Below are 25,106 nucleotides of genomic sequence, written 5' to 3' on the forward strand. Positions count from 1 at the left end.
AAGGTCTGTATGTGGAGGGCAACCCAAGGTCTCAGGGAGCTTCAAGTTTCAGGGTCCTACCTCTTGATCACGTTCAGATATTTGGGCTTGTAACATGTGCTTTTTTGGCTTTTAATTTTCAGCTCCTGAAGTGCTGGCCCAGAAACCCTACAGCAAAGCCGTGGACTGCTGGTCCATCGGGGTCATCGCATACATCCTGTGAGTATCATCTGTTGGGTTTTCAGTCACAGGCAGCTTTGGGACCTGCAATATGTTCTCCCACCATGTAGTTACACACTTTGTCTGGTCCAAGAAAGTTCTGACACTTGTGACCCAGAATAACATGAACCCTGGACACTTCCCAGTTACATGAAGGCTGAAATTTGGGCAGAAGTGATAGGAAATGAACCAGAACCCTTTGAAAGCAAAAATTCTTGCTCCCACCTGCACTACACTGTGTGCAATAGTATGGCCTTGTCCGAGTTGTGACGTTAGTGAAGCTATTCCCTCCCCTTTGACAAGAAACAAATTTGACCATGTCCACAGAGGACAGCATCATGCCCCCAGCCATAGCCTGAAGGATCACCTCTCTTGAGGCATCATTGTAACGGCTTTCCATCCCCTGGGGAGGGCACAGAGAGGGATAAGGGGTGAAGAGTTTTTTATGTACTGCAGTGAATTATTCTCATTAAAACATAATACAAAGTATTGAGAATTTACAGAAAATGAGGAATCATTTTCCTTACTATATCCAACAATCAGGTCCCATAGGAGAGGGTGAGCTGATCTCTGCCCTGTTAGTTCTGTCACTCTTCCATCAAGCCATTAAGCCTCTGCTTTTGTAGCTGAGATTTGCTCCTCTATTAGGACTCATTGCTGCTCAAAGGAGTGGGGATTAGTTGCTTGAGAAAGCTACAGGACCAGGACTTCTGTGTATTCTCCAAAGTGGTGAATAGATCTCAGAACTCATATGTTTATGGAGATTTAGTGCCTGTCCTCATTCAGTACCTGCTACCCTTTGTCACATAGGCTTAATAGGGTAATTTAGATTGGAGGGAACCTCAGGAAGTCCTGTCCTTGAGGTCAGCCTAGGTTGCCTAGGGCTTTATCCAGTTGGATCTTGAAATCCTCCGAAGGCAGAGACTGCACAAGGTCTGTGGGCAATCTGTTTCACTGCTTGACTGTCTGCATGGGGAAAAGGTTTTTGCCTTTTATCCAGACTTGTCTCCATGAAATGGTGCAGCCAGTACCCTAAATGTGGGTGCATCTTCAGTGCTTGAGCCATGGGAGTAGGTAAGCCAACTCCTGTCCCAGCAACACTTGGAAGGATTGGAGAGGTGTCCTGGCCACTGTGGTGACAGGGATGCCCTGGTACCAGGGGTCATTAGTGCTGTCCAGAGAAGGGCGTCCATAAGACTTCTGGGCACCATCATCTGAATCCAGCTCTGTGTGCATGCACATATGAAATCACTGTTAATATTTGGATTGAGAAAGAAATACAGAAGAAAATACAGGTCTGTGAACCTGTAGGAAGATTCCCTCTAGCTTAGGGGCCTGTCTTGATGGGATGGTGTGTGCTCAGGGCTCAGGTCTATGAGTCCCTGCCTGTCATTCAAATAACAATTGCATAAGTTGCATCTGCACAGCCTAGCAGACTTTGAAGCAGCAGCTATTCTTGTGGGTCTTCGAGAGGAGGTCAGGCTTTTGCCATGAGCTGACCCAGGGTGACCACACAGAGCACAACAAGCCTGTTTCTTTTGTGCAAGAGAGCACAGAGCTGCTGTATAGTTGTTGACTGCCACAGAAACAAATGTCTTTTCATGCCAGCATTATCAGTACTTTCCTTTTTTTTTATTTTTCCCTTTTACACAACTCTCACAGTTATACAAGATTGAAAGAAAAAGCAGCTCCAATGAGGCACAGCATTAAAGCATTCCTACTTTGTTCCCTTTCTCCTTCTGCAAACGTTTCATGGCTTGTCAACATGAATAACTTTTTGATGGTGTAGTAGAACTATTTTTGTCAGGACAAACCTCATTTCTGTACTACCTGCTCTGTGCAACAGTCATTCTTTAAATTTTCATTTAGTATTGAGCATAAGTTACATGCTACCTAAAATAACTTTTTTATATTAAGATAGTATAGGAAGGCTTTATTTGTTTGCATGTATGTTTATTAATTTAAAACAAATTCCTTCCTAAAAACATCAGCTTTATGACTGGCTTTCCAATCTACATGAATATTTCAAAACTTGTTGAGTACAAAACTTTGCATGGGATGGATTTATCTTGGAGCAACCATCAATAGCAGGATGCAAAAAACCTTTGCGTAACAAAGCAAAAACCAACAGTGCTGATTCTGACTTTGTGGCAAAACCCAGCAGGACATGCTACAGCAGTGAGGAAGACAGCAGACATGCCAAAATACCTCAGAGGCTGCTTCGCATATCCATTCCCTAGTGCTCTTTTAGATGAGGATGGTGTGTGCTGACCCAAACTTGTCATCTTCCACAAGAAAACCTGAGCATGGAAGGCCTAGGTGTTGAGGTTTTTTGATGTTTTCAGTCATTGCCAGCCATGGCGGGACAATCGGGTAGAGTCTTTTCTTTTTTTGTCATAGTACTTTGCTGAATACCAGCTTCAGAAAGCAGGAAGAAGGATGATGCCAGTTCAAGACAGCAGTACACTGCCTCACTCCCAAGCTTGCCCACTGCCCAGGTTCAGTTTATTGTCAAATATTCACCATGAAAATATGTGTCCAACTGGCAGCCCACGGGGGGGAGAACTGTTGCATTCTTGTTGCCTGGAGATAAACTTGGCTCTGCTTTCCTCTAAGTTTTTAGTCTCATTCAACCATGGCTCTTGCACCAAAGGTCTCTTTTTGCTGGCAGACTTCTTGTTATTGCACTTGTTGCTTTTATGAGTCTTGCTGAGAAATATGGATGAAGCAGTGCTAAGCAATGTGTCCTCCACCACCTACTTAATGAACACATCTTCAATAGGTGGAAGATTTCAGTCTCATCCATAAACCTTCCCCCTTCTTAAGTGAGGACGGTCTTTCTGCAAAGCTCAGCTCAGTTGTTTCCTGCTCTGTTTTCAAAATCAACATGTGCTGGGCCTGTCAAGAAAGGCGTACGTACTCCTCAAATCTAAATTCTCCATTTGCTGTAAGGGGAATTCCCAACCCTGAAGGCTTAAATCAGTTTACTAAGAATGAGTACCTATGAATTCATGTTTGCAGGACAAAGAAACCTTTTCAGGGTTTCTGTGCTTCATGTAATAAGGACCTGATTTGTATTATGTACAGTCAAAATGAATGGCAATAATGTGTTGCCATAGAAGGAGCATAGTAATGTGTTTGCCAGACAGCTACTGCTTGGGTGGGATTGGGTCTGAGACCAAACCACCTCCTTGAATATTTCTGCATGTGAACTGCATCCTTCAGCTCCTGTTACAGTCAGCGCCACTCCAGGGCTCACTTTGGTTACCCTCGTGTAGGTGCTTAGTCCTGTTTAATCACAGTGTCCCACTTGGTCTCAAGATGTAGTTGCAGGATGGTCCAGCCCCCCGTAGCCCCATGACATGCCAGATGGGGACAGGGGTCCTGTGCACTCGACAGCTTTTCCAGTCACTCTGGGCTCTGGGCACCTCACAGAATCACAGAATCACAGAATCATTAAGGTTGAAAAAGACCTTTAAGATCAAGTCCAACCATCATGCCCTCTAAACCATATCCAGAAGTGCCACGTCTACATGGTTTTTTTCAACATCTCTAGGGATGGTGACTCCACCACCTCCCTGGGCAGCCTGTTGCAATGCTTGACCACTCTCTCAGTAAAGAAATTTTTCCTAATATCCAATCTGAACCTGCCCTGGCGCAACTTGAGGCCATTTGCTGTCATCCCGTCGCTGGTTACTTGGGAGATGAGATCAACACCCACCTCACCACAACCCCCTTTCAGGTAGTTGTATAGAGCTATAAGGTCTCCCCTCAGCCTCCTCTTCTCCAGACCGAACAACCCCAGTTCCCTCAGCCACTGCTCATAAGACTTGTGCTCCAGACCCCTCACCAGCTTCGTTGCCTTTCTCTGGACACGCTCCAGCAACTCAGCCCTGCCTGAGCCGATGCAAGCAGTCATTTCACCGAGATGTGCTGTTCAATTGCCTAAACTTATGTGTTTAGTACCATCTTGGGGTGTTGGGGACGGCCAAGTGGCTTTGGCAAGTGTAATGCACTGCGGAGACCTTCCTTCTGGAATGGCAGATGGAGGCCAAGCAGGAGACCATGCACCATGCCAAATAGCACCAGATGCCCATGCTGAGGCTACTGGTATGGTTTCATCTGCTTTATGGTACATTTGCATCACTCTCCAGTCTCTGTTGACTCCACATCTACTGACTGCAATGGGAGCTTAGAAACCCAGCCCACATCTTAGGTGTCCTACTCTTGAACTGGATCTCATCCTTGCTTCCAGGAATAGCCAGAAACTGCAGACATGGCCATGTAAGAAAGTGGATGTCAGGGGTACAATAAAGACAGAGAAGAAGAGAGGTCCTTCCCTAAGCTGGTAGGAAGTAGCCCTGATGGGGTGTCTGATACCACCAGTGATGGGCACAGGTTTAAAATCTAGGTTTGCTGTCTCAGCAGTGCCACACTGCTGGAGGTAGCAGAGCCATCACGCTCACCTTGCACAGCACAACACGGCGCTGAGGTACCACAAGCAGCATAGCCACCCTGGAGCAATGCTGGTAGTTAATCCTGCCCTGAGCAGGAGCTATCAATTCCGATATATAACCACTCCCATTCGGATATGCCATTTCCAGCTCCACAGTCGGCACAGTTGGAGCTACTTGCACATGGTCAAACCATTGGAGACATATTTATGCACAGGACAATCCAAGCACATCATCCTGCATCACCTCCCCACCTCTCCCACAAGTCCTCACAGCTACTCTGAACAGGGTGTTGTCATTTAAGAAGATGGAAACTCAGGGGAATCCAACACAGAAGCCAGGCATAAATTAAAGACGCTTTGAGCTGTTATTACGGCAGGTGGTTTGAGTGCCTCCAAACACAAGCTCAGTCTCACATGAGAGCCTCCAGTTTATGACACTGGAAGAACAAACTGTTTCTGGGGCACCGACGCTCTAGAGAAATATTTGTTTCTGAGATATGCAAGGTGAAGGATTGTCTTCGGAAAGAATACATTTGTTTCAGTGCCAGTGTCTAATGCTTCTTGTTAATGACAGCCAGATTACAGAGGCTGCATCAGCGGAGTTTTTATCAAAACCTGTTTTGCATGAAAAGTCATTATTCACACGAACTAATTTTAGCAGCCTGAAATTTCCTGTTATTCCAGTTACAATATTTCTCAATTTAAAACAGCCTCACCGTTGAGCTCAGCTTTCTACTTATCACAAGATAGTTTTGATAATGTGTCCATCTTAAAAATATAAAACGTAAGAAGAGCTGGAGACTTCATTGAATTCCCAGCAGCTGGATTTTGCACCTGTCTAGGTCAGATGAGGGGTTACAAAAGCTTAGGGAGCTAAAATACGGCTCACATGCATACCTGCTACAACAAAGATTAGGCTAATATCTGCGAAAAATAGAAGATCATGTTCCAAAGCTGGAAAAGCAGCCAGGGTGACAGAATGCTCTGCCTCAAACCCTGGTTATTCATAGTCAACACCTCCTGTGTCTTCTGCACTAGGCTGAACACATTTTGCCCTGAATTTCCTTCTGATTCTGTTCACTGGTAGGACAAGAGAATTACTGGTTTCTTACTGTTATTTATAAACAACAAATATCTGGAGATAAATCTCGGATCATACTTTCCTGTACTTCTTTGCAGCTGAGTTGGTTTTGATTTTCAAGTAGATGTGCATGAAATCATCAATGATGTTTGTACGGAAGGATTAACAAGGGACAGTACAAAGTATGTTATGCCAGAAAAAGTTTCCACCAGCATCCTTGAGTCATGTGTTGGGAAAAGCTGGTCAGTCATCTCGCCTGCTTGGCATCACACACAAGCCTAAGCAAAAAAGTGAGAAACAAGTTACTTGTTCAGTACTGGAAGGAGAATCAGTGGTGGCAAAATGTACGTGGGCACGTTGGCTTGCTTAGGATAACACAGTTACACACTAGGAAAACATCCCCAAATGATTGCTCCTCATTGCTTGCTTCTTAATCTACTTTTTATTCCCCTGCTAATACATCCCTTGTCCACAGTTTTGTGAGGGCACCAGTGTCAGCCAGTATGAGGGTCTGTTCCCAAAATAAGAAGAAATACATGTGTTTATCCCTATAAATAGCACTTGGATGACTTCCCACACCATACATCTCAGGTCTTTGAGTACTTACTGAATTCTTTGCTCTAATCTCACTATAAAATTATTTGTAAAACTAACTGCAGTGCCTCTCGTGTTACAGACTGTACACTGACCATGCAAATGGGTTGTTTAGCCTTTAGTATCACCCCGATACGTAATGAGAGCTTGCAGGGGTTTGCTTTCTCTGCCTGGTGAGGAGAAGATGTCCCTGGTATTCTTCTTGTGCTCTCCTGGCGGCTTAGAAGCCATTTCTAGAGAAATGACTTCTGGCATATCTTTCGTACATCCACCTGTGTTTTGCTTACTTGCATCTCGTTCTTTTTAAGGCAAGACTGGGAATACAAGGTTAAGGGAAAATCTGTTGCTGATGTGATAAGGTTGCTAAATAATTCTGAAAAGCTTTTATTTGGTGAAACTGCAAGAAAATGATGACAACTAATAGCTGCCTGAAGGTCCCTCAGGACAACGCAGGATTTTTTCACATTGAAGACAGAGGGGTTATTTTTGTATTTCTGCATATCTGAAGAAAAGCAGCAGAACTTCTGATAGTGAGGTCATTTTTTTCACACAGAAATGTACCAACAGATGGAAATGAAGTTGGTGGGATTTTGGTTCTGTAAGAATTAAATAAAAACTTATTACGGACTTTGGAAAGTGGCCCAGTTGCTGGAAGTCCGACAAGATTTCCTCCAGCCATAAATCGCATGATAGGCTAATTTACTGGGGCTTTTCCCATCCCTCACTGCAAAGCCAGTAATGTTAAAATGTTAAAGTAAGTGATGTTAAAACTTCTGTGTCTTCCTAAACTCTGATTTTAAGGGAAAGGACAGCAAGACAGTCAATATTTTGGCTCCCACAGGGAGGACCTGTGCCAGGATGCCCTGGTGTTCCCCTCCCACATGCCACCTCCTCTGTCCTAAGGAGCTTGCTCCCTTCTCACATGCTCTCTGCTATAGGTCCTCAATGATTTGCCTCCTGGAGGAAGATCCTTGGGTCCCCCTATGCAGGAGGTTCATCCCCACCCCTGGCTGAGCCAGGACCAGCCCTTGCCCTACACTCAGCTGGCTTTCAGGCGGGGGGCTGGTTTGGAGGGATGTCCCTGCCCACGACCTGTAATAGCAACTGACACTTCTCAAGTTCTCACCAACAAGGGAAAAGCAGTGCCAAAAGAGCCTGCTTTCTGCCTAGTGCCCGGCTTCCAGCAGCCCTGGCATTCTCCTGCATGACCCTGACTCCTCGTACATCAGACCTTCCACCATGCACCCCTGTGGTGGGCTGCGGTGACCTCCCAGACACAGAGGTAGATACCCCAGACCTGTGTGGATACTCAAGCCATGCAGAGGAGGACGAGAAGATCTGGATGGGTGCAGGAAGGGGATTGAAAGGCTGTGGAGGGTCTGAGGCTCTTGCTGGGTTTCGTGTCTCTCTACTCCCCACCTTGCGGGGCTATAGCCCTCCAGTTCTATGCTGCTCCGAAGTTTGCTCCTACCTTTTGCTGTCACGAGCATGTATAAATCACAGCAGCCCTAACTTGTGCTCTTGTACCTTTGCCAAGGTAATTAGTACAGTGCACATTTTAAGAGAGTTATTTCTCTCTCTGGAGCAGCCTGCCAGCGCCTTGGCATGCACAGCGCTGTCTGCTCGCCTTAAAATGCTTTATCGGAGCAGTTTGGTTTTGTTTAAGGAAAGTGCTGAGGAAGGCAAGAAATTAATGAAGCGCTGTCAGGCTTCTTATATGGAGCCCCCTGAGTGCCCCAGGGAAGAGGGACAGAGCAATGGCTCCGAGTGCCTTTGGAGGAGCCGTTTTCCTCCAACTTGGGCATCTCTACCACAGTGGCCATCTTAGTGCTGGTACTGCCAACTCCAGCATTCCCAAACCACTCAGTAAAGCACCCAAAATCTTGAAGGTTGTGACAAAAGAGGAGGAAGGTGAAAATCAGTCTGTGTGTGTCATCCCACAAGACTGTGGGACATAAGCACTGGTATTTATTACATTAAAGCAAGTTGTATAAATGTTCTTCATAGATACCTGTAGGGCTGGATCCTGGTTGTGAATCTGGTTTCTGCATTAGGTTACCAGATGTTTTTCCTTCATTATCCAGGCGCATAGTGGCTTTTTGGTGTTTGCTTAAATGCACCGTTTTTAATGGCCCTTCTCATATGCCACTTCCACCACTGTGTTTCATGTAGGAGCTGCTGCATCGAGCGCCATACACAAGTGCGTGCCCATTAAGTAGGTATGCAGTCCTGCTCTGAACGTAAATGCTTGTCCGGTATGAGTTTATCTTATTTGCTGTTGATAATGGCAGTCATCCAGTGGGACACAAATGAGGACTGGCTCATCTGCTTTGCAAGATAAAGAGAGATTTCTGATTCAGCTGAACCACAGTGGATTCATTATAGTGCTGCATATTTCAGTAGAGTTCTTCCAGGTCAATATGGATCTGACGCAGATCAACGTCTCACTGAGCATTTAAATTATTTATCAAGCACACTGGCTCTTCAGAGCTAACAAAACATTGCTCCTTTCACCCTCAAGTGTTGAGTTGGTTCAAATAACCTCCAGGGCAGCCGGCTGGCTTTGGGTTATAAATAATTTGAATATTTCATTTCTTACAGTTCCTCCCCTTGCTCTGTTGTTGCTACAGTGTAGTGTTTCAGCTAGATCTTCAGTCTGTTTATAAGGGCTGGCTCTCTCCAATTAAATGCTTTATTGAGGTTGATTGACTCAGGGTTTAAGAAAACTGTAGGAAAAAGATCATTTCAATATTGGCAAAGTATGTGAAAGAATAAATTACACCGTAGACTAGAGATAAGAGAAAAAATGCATCATCTCCATACAAGACAATAGAGGCAGAAAGGCCTGTTTAACTATGAGCAGGATGGGTTTGCTAAAACTTTGGACCAGCCTCAGAGGTAAACCTGGCACTTTGCAGCACTGGTCTGAAAACTTGAAGAATGGGTATCTTTGCTGGCATGTCTGTACCGAGAGGGACAGACTACTGCATGCAGCATTGGCTGGACGGGAGGGATCGCTGACACACGGGTTTTATCACCACAGTTGCTTATGGCAGTGCTGGATGTGGTTTTCCCATGTCTGCAGGGCTGGAGGAGCCCTGGCGCGGTGGAGTGACTGTCCTGCTGTCTGCAGCACTGGGAGGGTGCACCCTGAGTCTTTTAGCTCAAACTAGTCCAATAATCTTCAACGTCCTGCTTGTCCTGGGGCTAGGTTTTCTGAGAAATCTGATTATAAATACTGAGTTAGCTGGTGCAAGTGGCTTGTGTAAAGTGTTGGGTGAGATCAGTCTAGAGGGACAATCAGAGCAGTGTAGCCAGTATGGAGAAGACTCTTGGATGGTGAATGGTTGTGCTGGGGCATGAGAGGGGCTGGTGCTCTGGATGTAGGGTTTAGCCCATGAAAGCTCCTCTTGTCACATGTATAGATGAGGATGGAAGGGCTCATGGCTGTGTAATAAAAATATTCCTCTATCTAAACACCCAAAAGCATGCAGAGGGAGGCCAGGATACCTACCTGAGTCAGCATAGGATCAACAACACTGGGTTTCCATGCAGAATTCCTCTTTGCCCAGGTTGGTGCAAATCTCCAGAAGTGGGTTTACATGTCCCTGAACAAACTTCTCTCATGGTAGTGCTTGCTTGCTTGAAAATGTAGTGGAGCAAGTCTTAAACAAGAGTTTCTTCTTCTCCCTCCTTCTCTCACTTTCTTGGCAGATACAGGTCCAAGGGTCACATGTCTCTCTTCTTGTTCTCCGTTAGGCTCTGTGGGTATCCCCCTTTCTATGACGAAAACGACTCCAAACTCTTTGAGCAGATCCTTAAGGCGGAGTATGAGTTTGACTCTCCATATTGGGATGACATCTCTGAGTCTGGTAAGAAACTACTGCTCATTTAATTGCAACAACTACGCATGCATGCCTGCCTGTTGCAGATATCCTTCACTGGGCATGAGAATGCACCCTTCGTCATGTGTGGAGCTCCTTTTAACTGAAAACCATTGGGAATGTGCATTTATTTTAGCTCAAACAATTACAGGAGGTTATTTCTGCAGGAGAGCAAATTATGTACCAATTTATCCAGTCACACACAAAGCACTAAAACATAGCTGGGACAGAAGATGAAGACAGCATAAGATTGTTCCAGGAAAACAAAGCAGTTTAACTTCATCATACCCAAATAAAATGCAGATGTTTTATGTGTCACTAGTAATAAGAAGGCAAACCAGTTCTGCTCCGTTACCAAAACAGTACTGCAGGTCCGAAGCGAGTCCGCAGAGTATACAGCAAAGACAAACCCAAGAAATGAATGGCTCCCAAACGAGGCGGGTAAGCAGACTCAGAAACTGGGAGTACTGTCCGCATGGTTGGATCCGGAGAGCTGCCCATATGCTCACCCGGTTCCCCACCCAGTGAAGCAGCCATTTAATCCATAGCTCTCGCCAGTCTGGCAGAGAGGCAGATATACTGCCCTGTGACAGGTAAATGTGCCTAAAGGCTTCAGGCTCCAGCACGCCTCATGGACTGCCAGCAGTGGTATCTATAGGTGACGGCAGGGGCACGTTCAGCGTTGCACCCTACGTGTGCCACTGGCGTGCTGTGTGGTCTCCAAGCTCGGTGTCCTTGCTCTGTCCGCCCTGGGGGGACGTCTGCTGTTTCACGCTGGAGAAGAAATGAATTCTAGGAACATTTTATCAGACAGAAAGGCGGTTTTCTTATTCATTAGTACTACTGATTAAGGCAGGAGAGATATAAAAAGAAGTGTTTTATTTTAAAGATGATTATATATCCTGTTACCTCCGCATAGAACAACATTTCATGCTGATTACATCTGCGGTCCAGATATCGTTGTGATGGATTGCGTAAAAATATATGTGATGAGAAGTTTTTTAAGCCCATAAGGGTTTTCTGAGAAAATATGAAGGTCTGCTGGCCAACCCCTTTGCATTTTGGGGGGAAAGTACATCACCTATATCAGCACAAAGATTTTCTTGCCATATTTGGCTTTGCTGTGGCTCCTTCAGTTACTCTCTCCTGAAACTACTGGATGCACGCCATGCTGTGATCTCCCTTCCCTCCGTTATAGTGTTGATTAAAAACACACTACCTCATGCCCAAGGGAGTCCGTTTTCCTCGGTAACTTGGTTTTAAATACACAACATGTCCTCACAGCTGCCCATGTGTGTGATTTCTTGGAGTGAGCAATGAGAAGCTCCTCTTACTGCGGCATCTGACCTCCTCCATGCCATTCCCACTCAGTTTACCAGCATCTGCAACAGATGTGGCCATATTCACACCACACCACAAAGACGATCAGAAGCACTTGGCTGACCAGGGAGCTGGGAGCCGGCAGGCTTGAACTCTGCTGACTCTGAATTATCCATCCCACTCCTAAATATACCTGCAGGAGTAGACGCCTTAAGCTTTTATCTGCCATACTAAATAGCTTGGATTTAGTCCTAAGTCACTTTGATTATATATATACTAATAAATAACAAATGACCCAGGGCCGTTTTGCTGTGGCCAGGTGGCACTTGGTGGCCTGGTCAATGCTGTTGGTTGATCATCATGCAGCAGAACTGAGCATCAACTCAACTGCTTTAGATTATACTCTCTTTTCTTTACAGCCAAAGACTTCATTCGGAATTTGATGGAGAAGGACCCTAATAAAAGATACACCTGTGAGCAAGCAGCACGGCACCCTTGGTAAGCAACAGTCACTGCTGTGTGAAACCCTCAGGACAGACAGCGTCGTTTTACATTCATGGGTGGAAGTGGTATTTCTGTCACACAGTATACTAACCTCTAATAAATAACTGGTTTTATTCTTACAACCCCCGCCTTTGTCCTCCAAATTTTCCTGGAAATACATGATAGATTTTAATCTTATGCACCAACCTGTTGAGTATCTGTATAAGGATTCAGTGAAATGCTAAATTATGTATGCCGACTGTAGTGCAGCAGTGGGATATGCCAAAATGTTTGAACCCAGAAATCATATTTTGGGGCCAAAGGTCAAATTCTGCAGATGTGCAGAAAGCTGTGCATCAACCTGCTCATGAGGTCCTTGTCAAAGTAATATCAGAGCACTTAAGAGCATCCCATGAAGTAGGGAATCCTCATCTGTGCTTCACAGATGATAGTCCACCTCCTGCTTGCAGTAAGGAGCTGGTTTCACATGCTGTTTACCCTCTCTTGTTGCATGACAGATATAGGAGACCCCAGAGAGGGATCAGCTGAGTCTGAATTGGCTATAGCAATGCTATCTCCACTGAGATACTCCACAGAAAAGTACCTGGTCTGACTGTATTCGTAATTTAAACCTTTGATAAGTACCTTAAATTAGATAATGCCTTTGCACGTGGATGACTTCACCGACAATACCCAAGGGTGATGTAGCTCAAACAAGAGTGGCTCATGTACTTTTGACCAACCCTAAGTGACTGAGCATCGTCCCACACTACCAGCTGTGCCCAAAAATGTGCTTTGGATGTAAGTCTTTTAGGGCAAGGATCATTATATATGAAGCGAGATCTTATTTTGGTAGCTGCAACAGAAAGGAGCCAATGGCATGACATTTTCACCCCAGATGTGCATTAGACTGTGTTTTTATATAATTACCACAAATACCATTTCCTTTTGCAGTTTCTGGAGCACTGGATGGATAAGAGCGTTAGGCTGTGCATTTGCAGGGGAACAGAAGGTTTTCCTGAGCATGCATAGCCACTCAGAAAAGCAACGGGGCCAGTGTCATAACTAGCTCAACAGCTTGATGGACTGCAAAATTGTCCTGGTGATGCAACGTGAGCCCAGGAATCAGCTTCGAGTAGTATAGCTGAGTATAAAATGTGTGGTAAGAAAAGCACAGGCGTAGAAGTTGTCAGTGAGTTTTAAGGTAACACTGCTTTCTGCTGGGAGTTGGAGACATTTGTTCAGAGGATGGAGTCTGCATCCCTCTGAGGCTGGGGAGCTTTATCAGTGAGGTTCTGGTCACTTCTGCATTTTCAGCAGACATGGGTTTTGGATATGCTTGATCTTTCTAGCTCTGAAGTGACAGAACTTGGTACCCAGCTTAATATTATGATAAATTTCAAAGCAGAGTAAAACTTACACCTGCAGCTCTAGAACAAATACTTCGGTTTGGTTTCAAGGGATTTATGCTCCTTTCTCCGACTCTCATTGGTTTGTCTCCTCTCTCTGCTGCTCTCAGTCCTGGGACTAGAGGAAAAACCTTTCAAAGGTTTTTACCATTCTGGCCCACATGCTGATAAAGTTTTGCCAATACACGGGCTGATGAAGTACCCCCATCATTAATTAACGATTTGGCACTCATGAAAGAGTTTAGCGAGTTATGACTACAAAAGTGGTAGAAACACAGTGAAATGGCACTGATTTCTTCATAGTGGGAATGGTGTACCGCTGTCTGACTGCGGGTTGTCAGTTGCTCTGAAGAAAAATAAGGCTGAAGATAAGACTGAGGATCAGACTTTACCATTAAAAAGTTTTAGGAAAGGCTTGGGATGCAAAAGGCAATGTAAATCATTGAGAAAAGCAAGGTTCTTGCTTTTCATCCTCCATGCCAATGACAATGAGAAACATCTTACAGACGGTTTTTAGCTGCATCAGTGGCTGGCGTCAATACAAATGAGAGATGAGAAGAAGTCAAGGCCTGGGCCTGTCCTTTTTTCCAATGTCCCATCAAAAAACTGCATTGTCTGTGTGACAAAAAGGAAATTTAGGAAATGAAATCCAGCTTTTGTGAGCTGAAAAAAACCCAACACCATTTCTAAATGATATTGACCTGAGCCTCAGGAAATTAAACAAGTTACAAAAGTCAATATTAGAAATACAGAATAAACAATGGGAATGCAACTCCCAGCAGAGAATGAGGTGACCATTTGTATAACCGAGAGGCAGATTTTCCAAAGCCTTCCATCCAAGATACACAAAACACAAGCATCCAGCTCTTGGCCCTGCTACATCTGTGTTGGTTGCTGGAGTGCAACAAAGAAACGTGGCACTTGTAACGCACACAGCTTCTGGGCCCTCCTAAAGGAACAAAATGATAAAAAGTGTTTTCATTCCTTTTTTTTTCTTTTTTTTTTTCCCCTTTTGCATGTCGTGGCCAGGGGCCAATGGAAACTCACAGGCTGCTCTATAATTTTTTATATTTTCTATGGAATCCAATCTTCCATTTAAAAACAGCCCCCCCCAAAAAAAGGGGTTTGCCCCATTTCTGTGTCAGGGGGTTGTCTTCTGCCAGGCTGACTTTGCAAGGCGGTGGTTCATTTGCAGGGCTACCTTTACACACGTAAAGCATTGCTTGGGGTCAGCCTTTGAGATGTCAGATATGCAAATGGCACTGCAGTAGGGACAGTTAAAATATCAACATGTTTCCACCCCACCCCAAATCCACTTCCCTTCGACACAGAGACAATATGTGCCACAGGGTTACAGAAGGACAGTTGTACAGTGAAAGCTAAGCATGGAGGTTTCCAAAGATATGGCTTCAGATCTATCTCTGTCTTCCCCAGTGAGCTCTTGAGCAAAACTCGGTATCTCATGCCTCCTTGCTCTGAAAAGCTTCCTGTAACATAAAAGTTGCAGTTATGGACCTCTCTGAGGTCTCCAGAGAGAATCCTGAAGTGCAGTCATTTTTTGGAGGGTTTGGATCTTGTAGTGATAAATGCTACTAAAACAGCTTTTTGGGTAATCAAGGCTACTCACCCAGATATTATCTGTTATTTCAGATGCTAAGATGTCCTTTTGCCAAGCCATTGCTCAAGAAGCATTTTCCACCCAGACTGCTTACGCCAGGAAATAATGAGATTTTTACTGCTTCTTTTCTCATTCTAGCCATTATATCTGTTGCAGTGGCATCCTCTCCTCCCCTTTGAAGGAGGAGAAGGCCTTTTCAGTGGAGGAGGAAGAGAGCTCTGTGCTTCCCCTCAATGGTCAGCTGTGTCCTTCTCTCAGCCTGGGCATATTTAGGTTTCCAACAAGTCCAGGCTTGAGTTCCTCTCTCTTGTGATTCCATTCAGTGCTGCAGCAGAGATAAGGATGCGAGTGTTCAGCCGACAGAAAGAGGGTACCACACCTTTTATAATGGGGACATCCCGCACCACCTTCTCACATGAGCATGTATTTTTCAGCGTACATCCCCGTTAGTAACATTTACCTTCCATAGTGTCTACATTGCGTTGTCTTCTCTGTGTGTGATCAAAAGTAATGAGCATTAAGACTGCTGCGTGGAAGAGATGGTCAGAGCAGACTTCAAGCAGTCTCATAAATGCTGTGCTCTTGCAGAGTGCTTACACTTCAAGCAGGCCTTCATGGCATCCCCTAAAAGTTTTTTTTTTGTCTGCAGGATTGGTTCTGTAGAGCAATGTAACTGGAGAAGCATCTTTGAACCCTATAGTTTACATGAAGTGAAATTTTGATTCCACTGAGGTTAATGGGAGTTTTGCCACTGACTTTGGTGAGAGTTGGGGTTTGGCTCCTTGTCTCCAGGTGAACACAGAACATCCACCCAAGTCACTGATGCTGTGCAAATGGTAGGGAATTAGTACATACAATGAGATGGCTCCATGTAGTGACGTTTTCCAGCTTTCCATTTTTCTTCCGTCTGTGAAATCTTTTCCTGCAGTATCAAATCATGGGGATCAGCTACAAATTAGGAAGAATTCTGTCACATCATGAATACTTAACACATACGCTATAATCGGACTGTTATAAAAATAGTTAACTGTGCATGAGATGGCTACCTGGCCATGAGATTTTGTTGTTATAACATTTGTGAAGAGCAAACTGATTCCAAAGTATACCTCTTATTTTAATTACTATGCTTTTATTAAAAACTTCCAAACAAGGCTTGCAAGAACTGGATCTTGTAAGATATTAATTTGTGCCTTTAAGGTTAATAATCTCTTTGAATTTCGGGAAACTGCTCAAGAATAGCCAGCTATTCACATGACTAAATGTTTGTACAGGATCAGACCCTAAAAAAAGTAAATACTTCTTCCCAATGGCCCACTTTTCTGTGCTGTATCTGCTCCCCACATGCTTGCATTTACGTGATGTTTTGCTATTTATAATCAAACGGCCTTGGCAGGAGGACGGTATGTTAAACTCGGAGTTGGCAGAGAAGGAGGCTAATAATTGCAGTGAAGTATGGTAGCTGAAGCAGTACAATATTTAAGACTTGTTGGTATAATGATTACGCCCCAGCCTGTACAATCTGTCCATTTATACAGATTTCTCCAGTTTAATATACAGGAGACTTATGCTTTCCATTGGAAAATTTATTTATTTTATAGCATATCTTTCACTGAGGTTTGCACTGTTTATGGTGTGTGGCAAAGGTGCAATGTTCTGCTTAGTTGTTCCACTGTGACTTTTCGAAAAGGACGTGGAAAATGGAGTTAGCAAAAGAGTGGGGTAATTTTGCTGCAGCTTGATACATTTTAATGTTTCCCTAGCTCATATTAATGACAGCAATTAAGTTTATTAAATATATTGCCATGTCAGAGCCCACATCCTGTTTAGGGCAGTCGCTCAGGCTGCAGTGATTGAGGGCGAGCAGCACAAACCCGAGGACCTGTTTTTTCAGCTACAGGATCACACTGCGCTCTCCGTCAGGTCAAGCTGGGTCCTGCAGCCCCAAATTCAGCCTCCAGGCTTCGGTCAGAGGGAAAGGACAGTCCTCAGAGGGTGAAGAGAGGGTCCAACAGTCAGGAAGCTAGTGCGGGAATCGGAGGGCATGCTGTGAATTTATTTATTTGCTCTGCCACGCATTTCCCAAGTGACCTTGCATGGGGTTTAGAGCTCTGCGCTGAAGCCGGTTATGGCATCGAAGGCAACTTGGGACGTCTAACTTAAACGTATGTATCGCCTCCCTCTATAGCCAGTATAGGGGAGAAGGAGGCTGTGGCACCTAAATCAGACACCTGTGTCCACGGGTAAGAGTGTGGCCCTCGCCTTTCCCCTGCTCGCACAGAGGGAGAGCGGATACTTGGGACGTGCTGACGTCCATCCCCACCTACGCCGAAGAACTAAAAGCTTTGGCCAGGATTGAGCCTCTGCAAATTGTGACCATGACCCCGAGTGTTTATTATGTGCCAGAGAGCATGAGCCAGATAATAATTTCCACCCAGGGAAAGGACATGGATTACAAAGAGCTCAGTTCTCAGGCAATGTTGTTTGAAGTGTGAAAAGAGCTCCCTGAAGGGAACTGCTGATGTTTACAACATTAAATCAAACTCTTATCGAGTTTGTCCCTGCACTCTATTTATTTTGGAGTATCACTGATACAGTACGTGTGTGTGTATATTTATATGCATGTATGCATGTATGTGTGTATATATATATGTGTGTATGTATAGAAGAGTTATGATCCTTCAGCGTTACCCATTACAGCTCGCTCCATGTTTCCTGTCGTCAGACTCAAGAGTATTTCCAAGCACTGTTTGGCCAGCACAGCATCTGAGTTAGCTGCCTTCAGTATGAAGGTTCAGAAAATAATGGTAGATTAAAGACTCAGCCCGCCACCATGGGCAGGGACGATGCAAGAGACATATGCTTGCAGTATGCTAACAAAGAACCCTCCAAAAGGAAATTCACTGGTTTTGTCTTTGTTGGAGGTTTCTTTCAAAGCTTAGAAGTGGTATGGCCAGATAAATTGCTGTGATAGCTTTAAACCCAGATAGAGAGCTAAAATAAATTAGATACTGTGAAATAATATTTGATCATCAGATTACTCTCATGTGCAGGGCCAGATTTGTTACCGTGATTCAAGATAAATATCCTCCTTGGCTTCAGTGGAAGTGTTTGTGATGGAGAGTCATCGGGCTGTGGCCCTTGGTATCCAATTCTGTGTGTGTTGAGACGCACATATTTACAACTGGATGTAAGACCAGCTTCAACACAAAGTTCCCCAAACCATTGTCAGTATGTAGCTGCTTTCAGGTGCTGCAACACAGGGACCCTGAGAGAAAAGCTGGGTTCCAGTTAGGTCCTTGCTTGGTTCTGGGTGATGCTCAGCATGATAACAAATTATGCATTATTCTAATTTGTTTAATTTTCTTTTTGTATATGTGTGTGGTAGGTAGAAGTATTATCTTCTACTGGGCCAGCTGGTATAGTTAGTAAAAACAAGTTTCAGTGCTGACGCAGTTAACTTCAAAGTTAACTGCAAACCCAAGAACTGTTGCTTAGGGTCTGACTAGATATGCATCAGTTTGATCACCTCTGAAACAGAAGATGGCTGTTTCTCAGGAAAGTGGAGATGATTCCTGTAGGAGAAGGGAATGTTGTGCAGAGGAGGGAGGAAGAAAGAAAGATGCTAAGGTATTTTTGTTCTAAAAGGAAAAGCAACATGTTTTATAGCCTGTGGGCTTGGACAGTTAGTGAAAGGTAGAAGGATGATTATAACATGCTCTAAACCCAGTATCTCTATTAAATTTCATGCATTATCTTTTCAGCATGTGAACTAAAGTTTGTGATTAAATACATTCAGTATGGATGTGATGATACCCATCTCAGGATGGGTTTGTGTGTCCAAAACCTTACCTCATTTTCCAAACTCTAACCGTTGATCGTATAAAAAATATGACTTCTACCTGCTCACCTCCACTTCTCTTGCCTGTGTCCTTAAACCACCACATCTCCAGCAAAACACCAACAGCAAATGGATTTTAACATTTCTTTTGTTTTCTTAGAAGTAAAACTATACTATAAACACTATAATGCCATGAGTTTTTTATAAAAGTTTGAAGAACCTCCAAGGCAAAATAGAGTATAAAAGCATAGTCCTCATGTTACAGCATTGCACCGTTAACAGGATAGTTCTTCAGAGGCGTCTTGGAGAACAATCCCACGCCCGGCTTTGGCAGCCAAGGCTGCGTTTTGGGCCACACCGTTTGGCATACCAGCACATGCTTGAACAGATCCTGCTGTGCTAAATTAGCCCCAGCACTGCTGTTATTTTGCTCTGATTAAAAAATATCATCTGCAAGGTGCTAATGCTGCTGAAGAGACGTTAGATGTAGGATGGGCCCCACGGAGGGCTTCACAAGGTCTATCCCCTTGTCAAGTAAACTACTATTCTCCCTATTTGGGAAACACCCAAATACTGAGACTATTTTTCTGGAATTACCAGAATTGCATAAAAAACATAGAATTAGTTGTAGAAGGTAGAAGACAGTTTGTGAACTATTGGAACCAGCAGTTTCTTATTGAAACCACCAGCATTTCAGAAAATGATCCCTAAACTCAAAAAATTATATAGCCCGTATTTGAGCTACCCGCCCAATAAAAAGGTTCATATAGCAAAAATGCATTTGCAAGTCCTTGTGGAGGCTGGCAGGAAAAACCTTCTGGAAGAGCTGGCAAGGGTATCATACCCCAAGAACTTTGTCTGCCCATGTTTCCAAAATAAAATTTGACAAGAGGGAAACATGTTCTGTGCTTACGCAGCTTGTTAACGAACTTGTTCATAAAGCAAAATGCTTCATTAGCTTTGGAGGAAAAATGTTCTTTGCGAATGTGAGTAAATTTTCTCTCTGCAGCTTGGTCTTTTTGATCAGTTGCTGAATGGATACTTTGGCTTGTAGCTGTCTGCGTATTAAGTGTTCGGCTTAGTTTTCTTCTGCAGATTTGTAGTATGATGGTCAGTGCTCCCAGCTGGATCATGTTGAGGACACCTGCCTTCACTGAGGAGGTGTCCTTGGACAGAGCTCTTGACATTTTGGAGTGACTGTAGGGCCTGTCTGCACCAAAAGGCTGAGTGGGTGCAAGGAGAGTGTGCGCAAATCTGCACACGCTTGTGCACCTAAGCTCAGGAGCTGTGCAGGGCAGGCAACACAGCTGGAGTCTTCTCAGGCTGCTGGGTCATCTCTTCAAAGAAGTGACCTGGAAGCAATCAGGGACACTCTGTGTCATGTCGTTTGGGTCATGTAGGAGTGGCTGTGATAAAGCTGTAGGAGCTACTACATGCTAGAGAAACAGAGAAAATGCACTGTACGATGGGTGCAAGGCCAGGTGGGCTCTGTGTCCATCTGGGAGTACATACTGCATGGGATCCATCAAGGTCTGTGCTGGGCCTGGCAGTATTCCCTGTGAAGGAACAGTGAACATGATGCTTAACCTAGATGCTGCCTCAACAACCTTTTAGCTGCCTGGCCCCAGTGGGAAATCCAGACCAACTTGCCTCCATGTCAGTGGGAGAAGTGATCAGAAGGAATCCTCTTCAGAGGAAGATCTGAAGATCTTCCAGTTCTCTGTCAAATACCTCCATCAATGGCACTGGGACCCAAGACAGGATGTCAGGTGCCATTTAGGAACCATACTTTGCTCATTGTACCAGTTCTTCTGTCTACTTGAGTTAGAGGTTGTGTGGCAGTGGCAGTCATCCAAGTGTCCTTCCCAGTTGGAGGTGGGCTACCCAGAGTGAGAATCCTGCTCCTTCCTACCCACAATCCTGCTGGCTCCAGCACTCTTGAATAACTGAATGTAGATATGCTCATTTGCAAAAGGATGGGATTGGTGGCTCTCCACTCTTGGGAGGCGGGTGTTTAGTTTCTCACCTTACTCCCAAGAGCAAGTAGTTCGTCTCGTTTCTCTCACATCTCGGGTGAGTGTTGTCAAAGAGGGGAGCAATTTGGATGAGACTTGTCCCAAAGAGCACTTCTTATATGTGCCATTGACATGAAGGTAGAAAAAGCTCCATGTCCTTCGAAGAACAGGGTTACAGTTTGCAACAAACTGGGTGAAAAGAAAGGAATGTCTCCAATTCATGGGACACATAAATGGAAACAGCAGGCTGGGGTATGTAAGCAGAGTTTCATCTTTTAAGAAACACAAAGCAATGCTGCCATTCTGCTGCCTTAGTTGGAAAACACTTTGGGTACCGCCCTCTAAGGAAGATGTGGACTCATTGGAGAAAGTCCAGAGAAGCTCACTAGATCAGAGGATTAGAAAATATGAGTTATGAAGAAACAGTGAAAGAATCAGTTTGTTTAGTCTACAGAAGAGAAGACAGAGAGAAGACATGATAACAGTCTTCAAATATGTGAAAGGATCTTTCAAAGACAAAGGGAATAAACTATTTTCCATGTCTTCTGGGGCAGTGGGGCACTGGAATAAGTTGCCTGAGGAGTCTCCATCTTTTGGAGATTTTTAGGACTGGTTAGCCAAATATTTGTCAAAATTATTTTGACAGAATTGAGGCAGGGGGAAGGACTAGACCACCGAGTCGCCCTGACCCTCTGATTATTTTATTGCAGGTCCCTACGCTGGCAGACTCTGGGCCTGATGGATTATTCCATTTCTTATAATTTTTTATTGCTAGTTGAGGCAGGGGGAAGGACTAGACCACTGAGTCGCCCTGACCTTCTGATTATTTTATTGCAGGTCCCCACACTGGCAGACTCTGGGCCTGATGCATTATTCCATTTCTTATAATTTTTTATTGCTAATGGACATTGTGTTTCTACACTGTGGCTAAAAAATTGGTTTCTGAAAACATCACATACAACATAGGAGGGAATTTTTGCTTCCTGGCTTCACCTAAGTTAGATAGCACTAATTAACCCAGCACGTGGCCCAACATCAGTTCACTATGGTGCCTGCTCTTCCAATCTCATGCCTTGAAGAGTTAAAAGAATCGGTACAATTCCCTTGAAATGATTGTGTTTACAGGATATTTGAATGTGTCATGTTTCTTGAACAGATAGTTCAAGAAACTGTGCAAGATCAGTTAAGTTTTTAGGACGAGTGTTGTTCAGCTTAAGTTATTTGTGCAGCCTGCACTGTTTTAGTGAGCATCCGTGTATCTGCTTTACTGTAAATCTACATTAATCATGATGAATGGCTATGTACGTTGCAGGGAGGCCGGAAAATCTCCAGTGCAAACAGAAATCAGACAGGTTGGAGTGGCTCTGGAAGCTGCTGCGTGGCTGAGGCTAAAGTAGTCTCAGCCTGTTGATGTTAAATCTTAGATGTAAAGGGGAAAAAAAAAGCTAGAATGTTTTCATCAAGGGCTGTAATGGTGATAGAAAGCAGCCGTACACCAACAAAATAAGGTCATACCTCTTTGTAGCTGCCAGACCTACAAGCCTTATCTACGCTTGCTTTTATTGCCCCAGATTTTCCACCGCTTCTGCCAGCAGAGACAGCAGTGGGAAGTTCGAGCCCTCATGTGAATGAAATCATCATCACTGCAGGAGCAATCACACTTGGACCAGCCAGGAGAAGAAGAAAGAGTATTCAAGGAGAGCAAAAGATCTCTTAAAACCTGTCTTGTCTGTCCATTTCAGGATTGCTGGTGATACAGCGCTCAACAAAAACATTCATGAGTCGGTCAGCGCTCAGATTCGGAAGAACTTTGCAAAAAGCAAATGGAGAGTAAGTGACCTCAGGGATGACACTTAAGACATGTAACTCTGCTAATGTGTGGCCATCCAGCCACCCTTTCAGTGTGTTAGTGCTTCTGTGGCCCAAAATTTTGCTCAAAATAGGTGGTCCAGACAGGTTACATGGCCCTGCAGGGCCTTTTATAGAGGATGCTGCTAATGAAGGGTATAAATGTAACGAGTGTGAGAGACGGGGATGGGGCTCATAGCTAAAGCACCCATGGCTGTATGTGGAGTTGGGGTCAGCATCGCGGGGGAGCGTGAGGCAATGCAGACACCCTGTGTGTGGGTGCAGGGAAGGTTGTGTCAAATACGACTTTCCTTGTAGGCTGCCGCATCCCAACGGCGTGCTAGAAGGAACGACGGGCAGCAGGACCAGGGCAGAAATGCCTATGGCTTGATATTGCTGTTTCTAGCTTAAAAATCAGAAATTGGGAAAAGTTTGAAAGGTGATGGACTCATTCATTTCTGACAACGCCGGGCAGCCAGGAGAAGAACAGAATCAACCCTTCCATCTCCAATTTATTCATTCTTCCTTTCTTTCTGTTTTTTTTGCTCCAGCAAGCGTTTAACGCCACAGCGGTCGTGCGACACATGAGACGGTTACACCTCGGCAGCAGCCTGGACAGCGCGAGCGCCAGCGTCTCGAGCACCCTCAGCCTGGCTGCGCCGCTTCCCGACGCAGCCACCCGGAAAGATTGTGAGTAGCCAACATCCCGAGAAAGCTCCCGTTACGGCAAATCCGTGGGACCCCCATTTGCTCCCTGACCCCCAGGCTGCAGTCCTCGCTGCCAGTAGGTTCGGCTTTGTGCAAGCAGGTGTTTAAAGCAAGGACTGAAAAGGGACCGAGGCCTTCACTTTTAGCTGGCCAAAAGAGTAACGATTCAACTGGAAAAGTTTATGCACTAAAAAAATGAGTTTTCAGCCCAGCGCATTTTTGAGAGAAAAACACTGTTTCTTGTGGAAAAAAAGGGCTTTCGCTTGGGAAAAAGACCCAGACCCCCACAGCAAAGAAGTTTTGTGTTTGGTTGAAAGCTGAAAAAGTTTACTCAAACTGTTTATGTTTTAGTTTCCAGTATTACGATAAGACATTTTTCTGTAAAAATTGGCTTGCTTTCCATTTCCATTTTCGGGGGGGGACAGGACTGATCTTGCCAGTCTCACCCAGCTTCCCTCTTCCTGGGCTCTGTATAACTGAGATTTGCAAGCTGCCCAATGGAGTCAGATGCTTGGGATGTATATTTTTTCCAAGTGCCAGGGAAGGAGACATGGCAGCAAAGGGATCATTTGGAAGACAGAAATGTGTCCTTTGCAATGAAGCCTATTTAATCTCTGGCTTCTGACCGTTTCTTTTATTCCCTTCCGTCCGCCTGTAGAGATTTTTATATCACCAAATGGAGGGATGTGGACTTTACAATTAGAGGAGATTATTTTAAGGTGCAGCACCAAAAAGGAACGCTGACAGCTTTCTACTGCTATTGCTAACGGTATTGCCAGTCAGCGCTCGCTTCCCTGGGGACCTGCGTGGTCATTTCTAGACTATACCCCATGCTCTTCTGGAACAGAAAGCACCTACTATTCAGGATGAATTTTGGATGGCACCTCTACCTGCCTCTGCCAGCCCTGCCTGCCAACCCCTGCTCCTTGATGAAGACATGCCACCGGCCGCAGTGCCCGTGGCTCTGGACGAAAGCTGTGGTTTCCCCCATGGCTGAGGTGGGATCTGCCCTCGGGTGCTGCGTGAGGTGTTTCTCCCTGTGGCTGAGCAGGAGCAGAGCCCTCCTCTCTGCACCCGGGGCCTGATGGAGATTCATGCCCGGTGCCCAGTTTGCAACGCCCAGAGCCAGATCCTGCAGCTGCTGCGATTAAGCATCACTGTGCTCCTGGCGCACGTCTGGCACCTGCAGAGCAGCCATGCAGCGCTGCGCGGCAGCAAAGCCCCTCCAGCCATGCGCAGGCAACGCAGCCACGGGCAAAGCCCCTGACAGGGTAGAAACGCGCCTTTGGTTTGGTTCCTGCCTCTGCATAGCTAAGCTGGACCCCAGTTAGGTCTAGAGCATCTGAAGACATGCTTTGCTGTTAAACTGGTGGGTGATTAATCTCCATGCATCCATTTGATTAATCTCAAATGGTGTTAATTAATAGCATTGAGTAGTCTGAATAGTAATGGAAAAACATCTGTGAACAAGAAGGGTGGGAAGAGAACAAAGTCTGTGTAACAACTACAGAATCCAGCAGGTCCCTGTACAGAATCCAACCGTATTTTGCAGTGATGGGGAAGTCAGCCAGGATATGAAGGATAAAACCAGGTGTGTTAAGATAGGTGAAGTTTTTTCATGTCAGAAATATGAGGCAGAAAAGTATCAAAAGAT

General features: G+C 44.8%; 1 protein-coding gene across 1 annotated transcript in view; it reads left to right on the forward strand.

Annotated features, from left to right (window-relative positions):
* Positions 1-25,106, forward strand: part of LOC104615263 (calcium/calmodulin-dependent protein kinase type 1D) — a 41,490-nt gene that overhangs the window by 13,366 nt on the left and 3,018 nt on the right. Inside the window, exons 3-7 of the mRNA XM_010281450.1 lie at positions 123-198; positions 10,089-10,201; positions 11,953-12,031; positions 22,639-22,726; positions 23,296-23,434. Coding sequence (XP_010279752.1) covers positions 123-198; positions 10,089-10,201; positions 11,953-12,031; positions 22,639-22,726; positions 23,296-23,434 — 495 coding nt within the window. The remainder of the gene's footprint in view (positions 1-122; positions 199-10,088; positions 10,202-11,952; positions 12,032-22,638; positions 22,727-23,295; positions 23,435-25,106) is intronic.

The sequence above is a fragment of the Phaethon lepturus genome, unplaced genomic scaffold, assembly GCF_000687285.1.
Source record: "Phaethon lepturus isolate BGI_N335 unplaced genomic scaffold, ASM68728v1 scaffold10232, whole genome shotgun sequence".
Classification (NCBI taxonomy): Eukaryota; Metazoa; Chordata; class Aves; order Phaethontiformes; family Phaethontidae; genus Phaethon; species Phaethon lepturus.